Genomic DNA, 17,287 nt, shown 5'->3' with positions numbered 1-17,287 from the left:
TTTACAAAAAAGCAAAAGCTACACGTTTCAAGATACATATGTAAATAAATGCACCGAAGGGGCCTGGAAGGTTACACACCACACTGGTAACAGCAGACAGCTCCAGAGATGAGGTTGAGGATGGTATCAAAGGGATTTATTTCTCCTTGTTTCTACTAAGGTCTCCCTATGAAGACTGAGCAATCCACGAATTGAAGAAAAATCAGCTTCTCCCTGGTACTGCCAGTAGGTTTCTTTATCTTCTAAGCATAGACACCTGACTACTCTGTCTCCCTAAGCATCATGAAAAATGTAGGAAAAGTACAGATAAGAGTTCCTTAAACAAGTTCTGGCAGTTACCGCCGGGGCCTTCAAGGGAGACTTCTGTGAAGGGAGGCCTGGAGATGATTTCGGGAGGAAACAGGAGATCCATTTTCCATATTTAAGAAATGTGAGCTCATGTCAGTAAAACGCGGGGGGGTGGGGGGCGCTTTCCAAGGACTGCGCACACTTTACGGGGCTGTAAAAATACAAAAAGGGAGGGAGGAGCGCCAAATATCCGTCGGAGGTACTTTAATTCGGATAGAAGCAGGAAAAGGGAAGATACACAAGATTTGATGGAACGAAAACACTAGGTGGTGCATTTATGCTCAATTACAGCCTCACAAAATTAATCTTTTGTGTACTGCGCTTTGCATTTTGGAATATTCCGTCTCATAAAAATGGAGCTTAGGGTAAGGAGTCCAGGCCAAATTCTGCCACTGAAACAAGTGTTATCTCCGTCCCACTAGCGAACATCTCTTTTGGTGGCTTTAGTGTCATCGGTGAAACGGGGCGGGGCGGACTAAGCCTGGACCGCAGCCATTCTGATTTCTATCCAAAGCCCAGGGCAGTTCAGTACCAACCAGCAAGCGAGCGCCTCTTCCGCGTGGCTGCGGAGGGGATGCGGGTCACTCCCACTCCTCGGCCGGGGCTCCCCAGGTGACCGGACGCAGGGGGCCGAGTGCGGGACTGTCCGTGCGCCCACTCGCACCGGCCTCGAGTCACTTCCGACCCCGACAGTCGGGCATCCAGCGCCGAGGCCGGAAAGGTCCGGGACTGCACGAGGGCGGGCGCCGGGCCCGGTGACGTGGCCCAATCCCCGGCCGGCGTCGGCCGTTTTCCCCCAACTGGCAGACTGGCCCCTGGGCGGCTTCGGGAGTCCGAGCCGGCGACGGCGGAGGGGGCGGGCCTAGGACGTGGCCCAATGGGAGCGCGCGCCGGGGAGGCGGGGGCGGGGCCGGGCGCGCGGCGCAGGGCCGGGCGGCAGAGGCTCCAATGAGCGCACGCCGCGTCCGGGGCCGGCTGGTGCGCGAGACGCCGCCGAGAGATTGGTGGCTAATGTAACAGTTTGCAAACCGAGGGGAGTCGTGAAGGGCGCGGGCTTGGGGGCGCGCTGCTGGCCTCGTGGGTACGTCCGCCGCCGCGTTTGTCCCAGAGCTGAGGCCCCAGGAGCGCAGGCAAGCGGTAGCGGGGGGTGGGGATGGCGATGGGAGCCGGCCACCCCTCCTGGAGGAGGCAACGTGCTAGCTCCGGGGGCGGGTCGGGAACGGGAGCGAGGGCCGCACGGACGCCGGTGAGGTTGGCCCCGCAGCTCAGTCCCTGGGGCGCCCCCACGTCTTAGGGGTGGGCCGGGCCGCGTTCCCGGGAGTGGGAGCAGCCGCCTTCGCCAGGTGAGGCTTAGGTGAACTCGGGGGGGACTCGGTGCCCGCCCGGCGAAGAATCTTAGCGCTCCTGGCACGGCGTCTGTGTAGGCAGCGGGGCGGGCCGGGGGTTGGGATGGAGAACGGAGGGCGGGCGGGACACCCCGAAGGGATACAGAGGAGGAGACGGGCCCTTCTAACATCCCAGCCTCGTCCAACGTCACCACCTCTCAGTTCCCGTCCAGGCCCGGCCTGGCTTTCCCCTGCCAGCGGGGGAGCTCCAGGTGTAGGGAGGTAGTTGAGCCCTGGGCGGGGACTCCTGGCTTCACCCCAGGTGTCTGACAGCAGGGGCCGTGCTAGGGTGCGCCGGTTATAGCCTATGCAGTGGACGGAAGGCTCTGGTCTTCTTTTTCCTGTCCTGGTACTTTCCCTGTTTAGGGATGTGTTGGATGGAGCCCAGGAGCCTTTGAGTGATTAGAGTGCCGGGTCCTTAATCAGGAGGGAGAGCTGGGGATGTAGGCTCCTCTGCCCTCAGTGACAGTGGGGTATAAATCTTAAAGCTTCTCTGTTCTGGGATGAGATTCTGTCGTCTTCACTCAGGCGTCCGGTTACAAGTGTTGTTTTTCTCCTCCCTCAGGCACAATGGCCGCCACCATCAGGAGGCAGAGGCCAAGGAGGCTAGCCTGTTGGGTCGTGATGGCTGTGCTCTTGGCAGACCTGTTGGCACTGAGTGGTGTGTACCCCAGAAGCAGGATCAGCAGAAGAATAAATGAGTGAATGATGAATGATCCATGGTGGGAGGGGAGGCTTTTGGTTGGAAGCCTCTGGCCTCGAGTTGCTGAACCCAGGCCTTTATCTTTCCACTTTCTTCTTCTCTGTGGGGAGTGCTGTGCTGTGGTTAGAGGGGACTCAAGAATGTGGGGGAAGAGGGGCTAATTGACAAATCTATTTCCTTTTCAGACACACTGGCTGTGATGTCTGTGGACCTGGGCAGCGAGTCCATGAAGGTGGCCATTGTCAAACCCGGAGTGCCCATGGAAATTGTCTTGAACAAGTGAGGGTGACCCCAGTGTCAGGGGTGGGGAAAGAGGGGAGTCTGTGCTCCAAGCCAGTGTGGATTCTTCCTAGGGCCCACAACAGTCCGGTGTTGAGGGATTGTATTTGGGGTGTTGAGGCTCCTGAGTCCACACCCTGCTATAGGCACCTGGGCCCTACGTCTCTTCTCTTCAGGGAATCCCGGAGGAAAACCCCAGTGACTGTGACTCTGAAAGAAAATGAAAGGTTCTTCGGAGACAGTGCAGCAAGCATGGTGAGCTAGCAGCCCACCCCCTTCCTAGAGCGGTGGGCAGAGGGGAGGAGATGACAGACCGCAGGGCCTGAACTTCTGATGTGAGAGGTAGGTGATGGTGGACTTGGGAGCCTAACACTCTACTCCTCATTTACCTCCTCTCAGGCCATCAAGAATCCGAAGGCGACGCTGCGTTACTTCCAGCACCTCCTGGGGAAGCAGGAGGGAAACCCCCACGTGGCCCTTTACAGAGCTCGTTTTCCAGAGCATGAGCTCGGCTCCGACCCACAGAGGCAGACTGTGCACTTCAAGATTAGCCCGTGAGTGCTGTGCTGGGGACGGCAGGCTCAGCAGGCCCGATGGGCTCCTCTCGTGCTCACGGCTGTCCTTGCCTCTCACTACCCTCCTTCCCCCAGGCAGCTACAGTTCTCACCTGAGGAGGTACTTGGCATGGTTCTCAATTACTCCCGTTCCCTGGCTGAGGATTTTGCAGGTGAGTAGCTAAGGTGGGGTCAGTGGCGGCCAGGTTCCCTAGGGTCTCATAGGGGGTGCAGTTTTGCCTCCCAGGGAACCTTCGGCGATATTTGAAGATATCTTTGCTTTGGTTATATGGGGAGCTGCTCCTGACATCTACTGAGCCGGGGATGCTGCCGAACATCCCACAATGGGCAGGACAGCCCCACACAGCAAAGGGTTATTTGTCCCAAAACGTCAGTAGTACCAAGACTAGGAAAGTATCATCGGAGGCACGGGGCTGGTGGAAGCCCCGTTCTGTTGTCCTCTGTAGAGCAGCCCATCAAGGACGCAGTGATCACGGTGCCAGCCTTCTTCAATCAGGCTGAGCGCCGAGCTGTGCTGCAGGCCGCTCGCATGGCCGGCCTCAAAGTGCTGCAGCTCATCAACGACAACACCGCCACGGCCCTCAGCTATGGTGTCTTCCGCCGGAAAGATATCAACAGCACCGCCCAGGTGAGCCAGGGAGGAACTTCCGAGCAGATGGGCAGGGTGGCTTGTTGGGCATCTGGTTTGCATGGCTAGCCCTCGACTAAATGCAGTGAGAGAATGCCCCTCCCGGCCGCTGTTGGAGCTTTTCAGCCTTAAGTGGAGAGTTGGTACAGCACCTGGAGTTAGATGAGGTTCCCGTGACTGTTGTCTCGGTGTCTCTGCAGAACGTCATGTTCTACGACATGGGCTCTGGCAGCACTGTGTGCACCATCGTGACCTACCAGACAGTGAAGACTAAGGAGGCGGGGATGCAGCCGCAGCTGCAGGTCCGGGGTGTGGGGTAAGTCACCCTCGGGTTGGGGCTTTCTTCTCGGAGGGGCAGCTGCCTCATTTTTCTGCATGAGTGCTCTTCTGAAGCATCGGTCATCATGGGGTACCTGTTGCAAGACTCAGGGGAAGATGGAGAGGGAGGGTGACAGTTTGGGAAGATTGAAAGGCAGGGAACTTCCTGAGCTGCTTCTAAGGAAACCCGTGAGGCCATAGACCACGTGCAGTCATTTTGTTGTTCTTGTCATTTTCTGTGTGCTTATCGATGACGTTGTCTTCTTTCTCATACCTCTTCATTTCTGGCCTGCTTTCCCACCAGCACTCGAGTCCAGGCTACCATCATCTCTGACCTGCAGGGTTATGAAAGAAGGTCTCCCTGCCTCCAGTGTGGCCTCCCTCCGGTTCTTTCTCCACATTACAGCCAGAGGGTTCTTTTCAAAGTGCTAACCTGATTATTTGTTTCTTTAAAAACCCTCAGTGGCTCAAACCTTTTACATTAGCCTGTGAGAGCCCTGATCCCTCCCACGTGTCTCTACCCAGAGTCCCTTGCTCTTTGAGCTCCAGCCTCACCTGCCCTCCTTGGGAACTTACTCTGCTGGCTCCCACCTCGGCTGCTTACGTATACTGTTTCCCCTCTCTGGATTTGTTTTCCTTGCTCTTCGCCTCGTTACCTCCACTCATCCTTCAGATTTCAGCTCAATTATCATGTCTCCACAGAACCTTCCCTGACGTCGGCAAATAGGCAGCACTTCTCTTTTATGTCTCCTGATGCGGTTGCTTGTCCGTCCCTCATAACTCACAGGGTGGTACATGTTTCACGTTCGCGCGTTGGTTCGATGCTAGATTGTAAACTCCTTGATAGCAGGAACCCCATCTTTTTTCTCTTAATTGCATCCCGAGACCAGCACGAAGTTGACGCCCAGTAAATACAGTGGATTGGAGGAGTAGGTGAACCGTCACTGAGGTGTCAGCCACGTACGTGGGACGAGAGTCAGGTTCCTGGGTCGATGAAGGGACCCTGTGTGTTCCTCACACTTTTTTTTTTTTTAATTTTTTTTTTAAATTTATTTGAGAGAGAGAGAGCACATGAGAAGGGGGAGGGTCAGAGGGCAAAGCAGACTCCCCGCTGAACGGGGAGCCCGATGTGGGACTCGATTCCGGGACTCCAGGATCATGACCCGAGCCGAAGGCAGTCGCTTAACCGACTGAACCACCCAGGCGCCCCCTCACACTTTTCTTTGTCACCTTTGCCTGAATAGATTTGACCGCACCCTGGGGGGCCTGGAGATGGAGCTCCGGCTGCGTGAGCACCTGGCAAAGCTTTTCAATGAACAGCGCAAGGGCCAGAGAGCAAAGAATGTGCGGGAGAACCCCCGTGCCATGGCCAAGCTGCTGCGGGAGGCAAATCGACTCAAGACCGTCCTGAGTGCCAACGCTGATCATGTGGCACAGGTGCCTGCGCGTGGCTGCTTGAGGGAAAAGATTCCCCACCCGGAGGGGAGAGGACCCCAGCCTCCCGAGCTAGGCCGCTGGCGTGCGGTGTGGCCCATCCCTTCTTCCTCGGCCTCCTGCCCTTCTCCCAAAGCCCCGGCCCCTTGGTTTCTGGCCTGCGCCGCCAGAGGAGGATCTGGGTGGGAACTCTGACATGCCTCATCCTCCCCCAGATCGAGGGCCTGATGGACGATGTGGACTTCAAGGCAAAAGTGACCCGAGTGGAGTTTGAAGAGCTATGTGCAGATTTATTTGAGCGAGTACCTGGGCCTGTACAGCAGGCCCTCCAGAGTGCCGAGATGAATTTGGTGAGGGGAGAGTCAGGCGTGGGCCTGGGGGTGGGGAGGCGGGTGGGAGAGAGAGGGACTGGGTGGCGGGCAGGAGGGGGGGCAGGAGTGTTAAGGGACGAGTCAGCGCTGAGGAGGAGGGCTAACTCCAAGCTGTTCTGTGTCCCATTCTTTGCAGGATGAGATTGAGCAGGTGATCCTGGTCGGTGGGGCCACCCGGGTCCCTAAAGTTCAGGAGGTGCTGCTGAAGGCTGTGGGCAAGTGAGTGTGGGTGTTGAGGCACTGGGGCCGGGGCTCTGGGGCCGGGCCGCTGCAGGGCTGAGGAGAGGGCGGCCAGGCTGGCTGCTCCAGAGTCAACGTGCTAAAGCGTGGAACCCCCACAGGGAGGAACTAGGGAAGAACATCAACGCCGACGAAGCAGCCGCCATGGGGGCCGTGTACCAGGCAGCCGCGCTCAGCAAAGCCTTCAAGGTGAAGCCGTTTGTAGTCCGAGATGCGGTCATCTACCCCATCCTGGTGAGTAGGCCCGTCTGATCAGGCGACACACTCCCTTTACCTCACTGAGCATGCTCCCTCTGTCTGCTCTAGCCTGCCCCCTTGTCTTCTGGCAGCTGATGTTCTCCACGTACCCTTACCCCAGAACCTGCTGTGGCTCTCCAGCGTGCCTCCTCTCTGCCCGCTGTGTAGGTGGAGTTCACGAGGGAGGTGGAGGAGGAGCCCGGGGTTCGCAGCCTGAAGCACAATAAGCGGGTTCTCTTCTCCCGAATGGGGCCCTACCCTCAACGCAAAGTCATCACCTTTAACCGCTACAACCATGACTTCAACTTCCACATCAACTATGGTGACCTGGGCTTCCTGGGGCCTGAGGATCTTAGGTGAGAAGGGGGATCAGGATGGGAGGGAGGATCTGGGGCCACAGGGCGGACAGGCAGCAGGCTGTGTGCTCAGGGTTGGGGTGAGCATCTTGCGGTGGCGGGGGGCGGGGTGGTGATATTTCATGACAGGAGGCTGTGTAGTCTAGAGCTGGATGCAGACTGGGTGAGCTCCCTGGAATGGCTCTCTCCTCCCCAACCAGGGTCTTTGGCTCCCAGAATTTGACTACGGTGAAGCTAAAAGGTGTGGGTGAGAGCTTCAAGAAGTATCCTGACCACGAGTCCAAGGGCATCAAGGCTCACTTCAACCTGGATGAGAGCGGCGTGCTCAGCCTCATCAGGGTGAGAGAAGGCGGCCCTGGGCACAGGGCGAGGGCCTAGGCCCCACCAGCCTTTCCAGAGTGGTTCCTCCACATGGTATTAGAACACGAGAAACGAGAAGGGTTTGGGAGATGGAAAAGCCTTGGGTCTAAACACAACTAACCACGGATCTGCTGTGGTCTTAGTTCCTTTAAGTGCTTATGGGTATCGTAAAATTTAGGACCTATAGGATGGCTAAGTAAGTCATTCTCAAAGAATAGTTCTGGGGGTTAATATCTTTTAAAACACACTGTGGGAGACAATGGCCCGTTCTGTTGTCGAGTAGAGAAGTGCAGGGCTCGGGGGGAGGGAGCTAGGACTTTCCTCAGAGGGCTCATAATCAAAGGGGGTGGAGGTGACTTGCCTCAGGAGCCCGTAGAAGGGGGCAGGTGAGGGAATAGGCCAGCACCGCCTCGAGTCACGTGGAAGCGCGTAAGTAGATGCCCGCGATGACAGGAGGTTTGTGCGGGGAAGGTGGGTTAGCACGTGTGTTCCTTCAGCTTGAGTCTGTTTTCAGGTGGAGTCTGTGTTTGAGACCCTGGTGGAGGACAGTCCAGAAGAGGAATCTACCCTGACCAGTAAGCTGAGTGGGCGCGGTGCGTGCATGTGTGTGAGGGAGGAGCTGCTTGTATGCGTTCTGGGGAGGCGGCAGGCCTTGCCTTTGGGTTGGAAGATGGCGTGACTGCTGTGGCCCTTGTGAGTTTTGGGCTTTCTTCCTCCCAGAGCTCGGCAACACCATCTCTAGCCTGTTTGGAGGTGGTACGACAGCAGACACTAAAGAGAACGGTACGGACGCCGTCCAGGTGAGGCCAGCACAGAGCCAGGGGAACTCGGAGGATGGGGTACGGGCCCGGGGAGTGGCAGCGGACGCAGGGATTGGGGTGGGCGTTCCAGCTGCCTGGGATTGGCTAGCTCACCCCTTCCCGAGCCCCCCAGTGAACCATAGCCCCCTCTGGACTCCACGCTGCCCCTGTGCTCGAGTTCCGGGGCACGTTCCCCTCCTCTCCAAGCACTTGTCCTTCGTCCGACGAGACTGCCGAAGGCCGTGCAGCCCACCGCCCATTGCTGTGCAGTCTGTCTGCCCGCACGCCGTGCAGCAAGCCCCTTCACGGCAGCGCCTGGGGGCCTCGGCCTTGCTGAGCCAGGTTAGCCTTAGGCTCAGCTAGTGACTGTTTTCTCTGGGGGGTGTCTGTGATTGTTTCCCAGGAGGAAGAGGAAAGCCCTGCTGAGGGGAGCAAGGATGAGCCTGGGGAGCAAGCGGAGCTCAAGGAGGAGGCCGAGGCCCCAGTGGAGGACACTTCTCAGCCCCCACCCACCGAGCCAAAGGAGGATGCAGCCCCTGAGGAAGAAAAGGCTGCAGAAAAAGAAAACGAGGAAAAGTCTGAGGCCCAGGTGAACTGCAGGCAGAATAAGGCCAGGGTGGCCCCGGGGGCTAAGGGAATAGATGTTTGCCTTGTTTCTTGTCCCCTAGAGCCCCGCCTGTGGAGAATAGAAGGGTCTAAGCTTTTCCTGACATGCTTGTCTCTTTCCCCACTAGAAGCCAAGTGAGAAAAAGGAAGCAGGGTCTGAGGGTGTTCCTCCAGCCCCAGAGGAAGAAAAGAAGCAGAAGCCTGCCCGGAAGCAGAGAATGGTAGAGGAGATTGGGGTGGAGTTGGTGGTTCTGGACCTGCCTGACTTACCTGAGGATGAGCTGGCCCGCTCGGCGCAAAAGTGAGTGGGGACTCTGCGTGTGCGTGTGTGTGTGTAGGGTGGGCAGGGTATGGAACGGCACCCCTGGAAGGGAGAACTGTCTGACCCAAGGTCCAAAGTCAACATACTCTCTCCTTCATGCTTGATTCTCTTTTGTCCCACAGACTTCAAGACTTGACACTCCGAGACTTAGAGAAGCAGGAACGGGAAAAGGCTGCCAACAGCTTGGAAGCTTTTATCTTTGAGACCCAGGTTGGTAGGCTGGGAGGCACCCCTGCCCTGGGACCTGTGTCTGAGGAGGGTCTGGCTCTGTGAGCCTTGCCCTCAGGGGCTTGGTGCATGCTTGGGTCTGTGTGCATCTCCCTAGGACAAACTGTACCAGCCCGAGTACCAGGAAGTGTCCACTGAGGAGCAGCGTGAGGAGATCTCTGGGAGGCTCCGTGCAGCCTCCACCTGGCTGGAGGACGAGGGCTTTGGGGCCACCACGGTGGTAAGCGGCGTCCCAGGACATGGCGGGTGGGATGGGAGCCCTCGCTCTCCTCTCCCAGGGTCAGAGAAGGTGAGGAGAGCTGGGGTATGAGGCCGTGAGCGGGATGCAGGGCTGGCTCCAGGGCCGGCCTCTCCTCCCTTCAACCCCTCTGCCCCCTCCCACCCCGCATCCGTCAGATGCTGAAGGAGAAGCTGACTGAGCTGAGGAAGCTGTGCCACGGGTTGTTTTTTCGGGTGGAAGAGCGCAAGAAGTGGCCTGAACGGCTGTCTGCCCTTGATAATCTCCTCAACCATTCCAGCATGTTCCTCAAGTGAGCAGCCCCTTTGCTCTTCTTCCTAATTCAGTCCCACCAAGCCTCAGGGTCCGTCAGCTTCCCGTGCCCCACGTGCACATCCCAGACCCCTCTTCCTCCTGGGCTCACTGTCTCCTTCCTGGCTTCCAGGGGTGCCCGGCTCATCCCAGAGATGGACCAGATCTTCACTGAGGTGGAGATGGCGACATTAGAGAAAGTCATCAACGAGACCTGGGTAATCCCTGTGTAAATACTCCCGGGGATACTTAGCTGGCAAGGTGTCCACGTTAGGCAGCATGGGAGGTGGGGAGAGACGGAGACTCAGCCGCCGCTGCCTCCTGGCCTCGCAGCTCATTGGGAAGGCAGAAGACTGTTTACGTTTGCGGCCATGTCTGATGAGCCCCAGACGGGTCGTGGCCATCCATGAGTTGTCAGACTGGGGCAGCAGTGGAGCCCATTCCCATGATGTTAGGGCGGCTGCTCCGGAGGGCTGGGGCTTGAGCTGCACTCAGAAAGTGGGCCCGGTTCGGGGAGGTGAGAATGACTGGTCATAGGAAGCAGAAACTTCCCTTTGGGATGTGTGGGGAACGTCTTTGAATTGGAGCTCAAGAAGTGCAGAGACGGGTGCCTGGGTGGCTCAGTCGTGAAGCGTCTGCCTTCCGCTCAGGTCATGATCCCAGGGTCCTGGGATCGAGCCCCGCATCAGGCTTCCTGCTCCGCAGGAAGCCTGCTTCTCTCTCTCCCACTCCCCCTGCTTGTGTTCCCTCTTTCGCTGTATCTCTCTCTGTCAAATGAATAAATAAAATCTTTAAAAAAAAAAAAGTGCAGAGACAAGGGAGTGATCAAGAGCTGCAGCTGTACTTGGTCCCAGGTAATGGGGTGTAAGCCCTAGGCGTGTAGTTTGGGACTCCTTTGTGCAAAGCCTCAAATGCCATTCTGAGGAGCCTGCCTCCCCTTGTGGGGCTGACGGTGGAGTGGTTTGGGAGCTGGGGCTGGTTGGGGTGTATTTCATCTGGGGCAGAGATACCTGCGCCCTCCAGGGCGAGCTCTGAGCCTGGCCTGGCCTCGCCCACAGGCCTGGAAGAATGCGACCGTGGCCGAGCAGGCCAAGCTTCCTGCCACAGAGAAGCCTGTATTGCTCTCAAAAGACATCGAGGCCAAGATGATGGCCCTGGACCGTGAGGTGCAGTATCTGCTCAATAAGGCCAAGTTTACCAAGCCCCGGCCCCGGCCCAAAGACAAGAATGGGACCCGGGCAGAGCCTCCCCTCAATGCCAGTGACCAAGCGGAGAAGGTCATCCCCCCACCAGGTGAGGGCAGGGTGCCCGGCTCTGGGTGCTGCTGGGCAGGAAGAAGGCCTCTCCTTCCGGCTCAGTACGTTTTACCCCTGGTTTCCTTCCAGGCCAGACTGAAGATGCAAAGCCCATTTCAGAACCTGAGAAGGAGACTCGTGAGTTGGGGAAAGTGGTTGGTAATGTGGTTAGTGCTTAACCTAGAGGTTGGGACCCTGGCAGGCATGGCCTGTTTCTGGAAGGTCCACAAGCTACGAATGGCCCTTAATGTTTTTAGGTTATTGTACATGCACGCGCACGCACGCACACACACATGCGCGCACACAGGCCGAGTGTGGCCCCTCACTCCTAAAACATTGACTCCCTGGCTTTTTGCAGAAACAGTTTGCCAGCCCCTCCGTTAGCCCCTTCCTCCTTTCTGCAGAGGCTAACCTCTTCCTTCCCAAAAGCAGGATCTGAAGCGGCAGATGCCGAGCCTCTGGAGCTGGGAGGTCCTGGAGCAGGTGAGCGTGGAGCTCGGGGTACCTGGGAAGCCTGGTTGGTAGGGTCCCGGGGGGAGGATCTGCACAGAATGGGGGCCGGTTACCTCCATTTCACCGACTCCATCCCTTTGCTCTTCCCCACCCCCAGCGGAACCAGAACAGAAGGAGCAACCAACAGGACAGAAGCCGACTTTGAAGAATGATGAACTATAACCCCCGCCCCCGTTCCCCATTCATCCCACCCCCTTCTCCTACCTCCTCTATTTATTAAACATTGAGGGTCGGGGGAGGGGTTGCTCCTGCCCTCAGAGGCTTCAGTTCCTTTTCTCTCACCTTGATCGGAGGTGTGGAGAGGGGGAAGGAAGGGACAGCTCACCAGTTCCTTCTGCAGTGGTTCTGTGGTAAAAACCGAAATTGTTCGATTTCCTAATCCCAGCCCTGGTTCCCTACCTATCCAGGCCCTAATTTGGGAAAAATCACTATTATGTCTTAATTCTTTGCCTGTGGGTAGGTGAGAGATTGGCCGTGAGGGTTCGATGGACCTGGCAGGGGGAGGGATGCCTTGGGATATTAGAGAGTCTCCAGTCTTCTCTGTCCTCCTTCCTGCCTTCCTCTTCCACCATGAAGTCCACCCTACAGGGGCCAGTGTCTACAGAGCCTTGGTTACCAGGTCTGGTTTCTGAGTGCATATCTCTGCTCTTTTCTCCTCCAGGGTCTTGTCTTTCCCTGAAAGGCCCCATCCCCAGTGACTCCTCTTCCCATGGTTTCCTGGCCTTCCTGTGGCAAGTTAGGCGCCGTCTGCCTCTTGCCCAAGCCCTTCCATCCGGACGGGCTGCAGTAAAGCTAGATCAATCCCCTCCTGCTTGTGCACCCCCCGGTGGCCAGAGTAGGCAGGGAGAAAGCGAAGAAGGGAATCCAGCCCCCTATGTGGGAGAGACATGTGAAAATCCCAGAGCTCCCACTTGTGGACTCCCGGGCACGGGAGAGCGTGTGGAGTGGCCGGCGTGGGATGCCAACTTCCTGCAGGTATCGTCAGTGTGCATCTGCCCGGCAGCCTGTGACTCCTGGCCCTCTCCTCTCGTCTGCCCGCCCAGACATAGGCTTTCCCTGGCCCCCTGGCCCCCTGGGCTGACCAAAATGTGCTTTCTACTGTGAGCCCCTATCCCAAGACCCTGGGGGAAGGCGAGGCCGGGGTGTGAATGTAAAAAGGTCACCTCTCCCTCTTAGGGCAGGCCTTGTGCGGGGCGGAAGGGGGTGGGGGCTGGCCTGCCTTTCTTGCATTGCTCTAAGATGGGGGCTCTTGACCCACCGTGCCCATGTTGGGGAGCCTGTCCTCCAGTATCGCGTCTGGAACGGGAGCCGCAGCTGCCACCCAGCTCCCAGGGCAAGGGGGAACCTGGCTGTGTCTGTCTGTTGTCTTTTGGCCTTTTTTTTTTTTTGCCACATTGGCAGAAATGAGACCGCAGGGTCCCACCCCGTCCTGTATGTTTGAGTTCTTTCACTAGTGGTTGAGGCTGGTTGGACAGGTTTGAGTCAAATTGTACTTTGGTCCATTGTTAATTGAGAAACTGTTTCAATAAAATATTCTTTTCTACAGTTTTTGTGCCGTGATTTTTTTTAAGATTGATTGATTGATTGTTTTTTTTTAAGATTTTTTTTTTTAAGATTTTTTTTGTTTATTTATTTGAGACAGAGAGAATGAGAGAGAGCGAGCACATGAGAGGGGGGAGGGTCAGAGGCAGAAGCAGGCACCCTGCCAAGCAGGGAGCCTGATGCGGGACTCGATCCAGGGACTCCAGGATCATGACCTGAGCCGAAGGCAGTCGCTTAACCAACTGAGCCACCCAGGCGCCCGATTGATTGATTGATTAACAGCGAGAGAAGGAACACAAGCAGGGGGAGCAGCAGAGGGAGAAGCAGGCTTCCCGCCGAGCAGAGAGCCCGATGCGGGGCTCGATCCCAGGACCCTGGGATCATGACCTGAGGCGAAGGCAGACGCTTAATGACTGAGCCACCCAGGCGCCCCTTGTGCCGTGATTTTTAAAAATGTTTCCTGAATATAGACAGTCCATGTTTATTATAGAAAATTGGTAAGACAGGAGTTTGAATCTTAAAATTACCACTTAAAATACTGTGGTGGTACTTAAAAAGTACCACCACAGTATTAACATTTTGGACTTAGTTGAGATTCATATGTGTAAGTTTTGTTTTTTTCATGAAAATAAAGTTGTGGTTTTATTTTTCTGCTGACATTATTTGGACCTCTGTTCCAGACTTTTTTTTTAATTTTTTTTTTTTTTAAGATTTTATTTATTTGCGAGAGAGACAATGAGAGACAGCATGAGAGGGAGAAGGGTCAGAGGGAGAAGCAGACTCCCCGCCGAGCAGGGAGCCTGATGCGGGACTCGATCCCGGGACTCCAGGATCATGACCTGAGCCGAAGGCAGTCGCTTAACCAACTGAGCCACCCAGGCACCCTGTCCCAGACTTTTTTAGGTGATAATCACTTTTTAAATTTTATTTTTAGAGAGAGCATGAGCAGAGGAGGAGCAGAGGGAGAAGCGGGCTCCCCACAGAGCAAGGAGCCAGATGCAGAACTTGATCCCAGGACTCCAGGATCATGACCTGAGCAGAGGGCAGATGCTCAACCGACTAAGCCACCCAGGCGTCCCGATAATCACTTTTTAAGATGACAACCCTATTTTGCAAATAAATTGACAGTTCATGGGGTGTGTGGCTGCCTCAGTCAGTAGAGCATGTGACTCTTGATCTCAGAGTTATGAGTTCAAGCCCCACATTGGGTGTGGAGCCTACTTACTAACTAACTAAAGAAATTGACAGTTGACAGTTCATAAGGGTTTCAGTAATGGATCCAAGGAATCACAGGTGTTAAGTCCCTCGGCTAGGTTTGAACTTAATTCTGATCTGTTAGCCCTTGCTGTTAACTGCTCTGATATGAGAATGTGTTGTTGCTAGAGATTCACCACTCAATTCACCAGCACTATTAAATTTGGGTTGTTCATCAGTCTTGATGGAACCGTATTTGACAAAAGGAAGATCACTCCAGTCATTAATCACATGTCTAAGAAATTAAATAAGTAATGGCCATGATGATTATGTTTTTTCTCTAAAGGCTGAACAGGTCATGGGGTGCCTGGGTGGCTCAGTCGTTGGGCATATGCCTTTGGCTCAGGTCATGATCCCAGGGTCCTGGGATCAAGCCCCGCTTTGGGCTCCCTGCTCGGCGGGAAGCCTGCTTCTCCCTCTCCCACTCCCCCTGCTTGTGTTCTCTCTCTCGCTGTGTCTCTGTCAAATAAATAAATAAAATCTTTAAAAATAAAGGCTGAACAGGTCAGACAAGTTTTAAGCCTGGAAGTCTTTTTTTAGAGCAGTTTTAGGTTCACAGCAAAATTGAACAGAAAGTACAGAGACTTCCCATACCCTCTGGCTCCATACATGCACAGCCTCCCCGACTATCCACGTCCCACACCAGAATAGTACAGTTATAATAATCTATGACCCTATAGTCATTATTGTCATCACTCAAAGTATAGTTAACATTAGGTTTCAGTCTCGACATTATACATTCTTTTTCTTTGGACAAATTTAAGATACATGTGCCCACCATTACGGGTCATACAGAGTAGTTCCAGTGCCCAAAATATCTTCCATGCTCTGTCTCTTCATCCATCCCTCCCTGCCCCCTCTAATTCCTGGCAACCACAGATCTTTTTGCTGTCTCCATAGTTCTGCCTTTTCCAGAATGTCAGATAGTTGGGAGTCAGACAGCATGTAGCCTTTCAGACTGGCTACTTTTGCTTAGCAATATGCGTTTACATTTCCTCCATGTCTTCATGGCTCGACAGCTCATTTCTTTGTCGCTCTGAATAATACCCCGTTTTCTGGAGGTACCACAGTGTAGCCATTCACCTACTGAAAGAATCTTGTTTGCTTTTCCAGGTTCTGCCAATCATGAACAAAGCTGCTATAAATCTCTTGTGTCCAGGTTTTACGTTTTCAACTCATAGCGGTATGTAATTTTACATATATTTTTAAATTAACATCATAAGCATGTCATTAGTAATTCTTAAATATAAAAGTAGTGAGCTTTTAATAGCCATTCTTTCTGAAGGATCAGTTTTGAGTTCTCTAGTTTCCATCATCAGATGGGCATTATTAACAACTCTGTAATACACTGAATAGACAGACATTCCATGGTTTTCTTAATCTTTCATCTATTATTGCAACCCGCAGGGTGCTTCTGCTTTTCACTATTACAAACAACAGTGACTACCTTTGGGCATAATGTTGTTTTCATGATCTCGTAGGTTACATTAGAAAGTAGGAATATTTAAGGCAGTGGTTCTCAATTGGGGCAACTTTGCCAGAGGACGTTTGGCAATGTGTGGAGACATTCTGGGCTGTCAAAATTGGGAAGAGGGGAGGAGAGGTGTTCCTGGTATCTAGTGGATAGATGTCAAGGATGCTGCTAAGCATCCTACCGTGCACAGAACAGCCCTCCCCACCACAAAGAATTACCTCGCCCAAAATGTCAATAGTGTTGATATGGAGAAACCCTAATCTAAATTCTCAAGTATTATCTTCTTTGAATTCTTTGCTATTATGTATGGGAAGCAGCATCGTTCGTTGATTAAAGACATGGGTTTTGGTGTTCCAACAAATTAGGAACCTACTCCTGAGACACATCATTTGGCTTTGATTTTTCTTTTTTTTTCCTGAAGATTTTATTTATTTGACAGAGAAAAAGAGAGAGAAAGAGAGAGAGCGCGTGAGCAGGGAGGAGGAACAAGCAGAGAGGGAGAAGCAGACTCCCACTGAGCAGGGACCCTGATGTGGGACTCGATCATGGGACCCTGGGATCATGACCTGAGCTGAAGGCAGATGCCCAACCAACTGAGCCATCCAGGCACCCTGATTTTTTTTTTTTTTAAGATTTTATTTATTTATTTGAGAGAGAGAGAATGAGAGACCGAGAGCACGAGAGGGAAGAGGGTCAGAGGGAGAAGCAGACCCCCCGCTGAGCAGGGAGCCCGATGTGGGACTCGATCCCGGGACTCCAGGATCACGACCTGAGCCGAAGGCAGTCGCTTAACCGACTGAGCCACCCAGGCGCCCGTGATTTTTCTTTTTAAAGCAAGATGAGACCCAACCTCACATGGTTTCTAAAACCAATACAGTATTATTAGTACTTTAATTTTGCCAATCTGATAAAGTAAAAAGTGGCCTCAATTTTATTTTAGGATTGAGGTTGAACATCTTACTTAAATGCTGCTTGTATTTTCTTTCTCTGTGAGCTCTTGCTCCCTACCCCTTGTCCCTTTTTCTGTTAGACTCTGTTGGTCTTAACGATCTTTCAGGACTCTCGCTCTATTAAGGAAATCAGTCCTTGGTCCATGACTTGTAAATATGTCTTACCCAGTTTAGGTTTTGACTTTGTATATGGTCTTCAGCATAAATTTATTTTAGGTACCATATTTTTGTATGGCTTTTAGGTATTTGTTGTGCTGAGGCCATCCCCATTCCAAGATTGTAAGAATGTTTCCATGCTTTCGTCTAGTACTCATGGTTCTATTTTTTTGTGTTTATTTTTTTATTTTTATTTTTTTTAGAATTGGTAAGGTCTTTTTTTTTTTTTAATTTATTTGAGAGAGAATGAGATAGAGAGAGAGGATGAGAGGGGGGAGGGTCAGAGGGAGAAGCAGACTCCCTGCCAAGCAGAGAGCCCGATGCGGGACTCGATCCCGGGACTCCAGGATCATGACCTGAGCCGAAGGCAGTCGCTTAACCAAC

General features: G+C 54.0%; 2 protein-coding genes across 3 annotated transcripts in view; both read left to right on the top strand.

Annotated features, from left to right (window-relative positions):
• The first annotated feature begins 1,298 nt into the window (after positions 1-1,298).
• HYOU1 (hypoxia up-regulated 1) lies at positions 1,299-13,072 on the top strand. 2 transcript variants are annotated; one of them, XM_035009107.1, is made up of 26 exons: positions 1,299-1,429; positions 2,299-2,394; positions 2,622-2,715; positions 2,892-2,970; positions 3,115-3,269; positions 3,366-3,442; positions 3,737-3,918; positions 4,119-4,234; positions 5,481-5,673; positions 5,886-6,020; positions 6,178-6,260; positions 6,383-6,515; positions 6,687-6,874; positions 7,075-7,213; positions 7,749-7,809; positions 7,955-8,034; positions 8,438-8,623; positions 8,769-8,941; positions 9,085-9,172; positions 9,288-9,410; positions 9,587-9,720; positions 9,853-9,937; positions 10,778-11,012; positions 11,105-11,152; positions 11,447-11,497; positions 11,625-13,072. In XM_035009107.1, the coding sequence occupies exons 2-26, from the start codon at positions 2,304-2,306 to the stop codon at positions 11,687-11,689; spliced, it is 2,994 nt and encodes a 997-aa protein (XP_034864998.1). In that variant the 5' UTR covers positions 1,299-1,429; positions 2,299-2,303; the 3' UTR covers positions 11,690-13,072. The 2 variants fall into 2 exon arrangements, with proteins under 2 accessions (XP_034864998.1, XP_034864997.1); XM_035009106.1 differs by having other exon boundaries at positions 1,299-1,478.
• Positions 13,073-15,484: 2,412 nt separating this feature from the next.
• Positions 15,485-17,287, top strand: part of SLC37A4 (solute carrier family 37 member 4) — a 22,901-nt gene continuing 21,098 nt past the window's right edge. The window contains exon 1 of the mRNA XM_035009101.1: positions 15,485-15,506. The gene's annotated coding sequence lies outside the window, so the exon portion shown is untranslated. The remainder of the gene's footprint in view (positions 15,507-17,287) is intronic.

The sequence above is a fragment of the Mirounga leonina genome, unplaced genomic scaffold, assembly GCF_011800145.1.
Source record: "Mirounga leonina isolate KUSES-001 unplaced genomic scaffold, KU_Mleo_1.0 Mir_153, whole genome shotgun sequence".
In the NCBI taxonomy this organism is placed as follows: domain Eukaryota; kingdom Metazoa; phylum Chordata; class Mammalia; order Carnivora; family Phocidae; genus Mirounga; species Mirounga leonina.
This window is presented reverse-complemented; position numbering and strand designations above follow the sequence as displayed.

Bases quoted from the DNA above. Each gene is read 5' to 3' on its own strand.
- HYOU1 (XM_035009107.1), top strand. From the start codon at position 2,304: ATGGCCGCCACCATCAGGAGGCAGAGGCCAAGGAGGCTAGCCTGTTGG. The intron at 9,173-9,287 runs GTTGGTAGGCTG...GCATCTCCCTAG, and splicing joins CTTTTATCTTTGAGACCCAG to GACAAACTGTACCAGCCCGA. The intron at 11,153-11,446 runs GTGAGTTGGGGA...TCCCAAAAGCAG, and splicing joins AGAACCTGAGAAGGAGACTC to GATCTGAAGCGGCAGATGCC.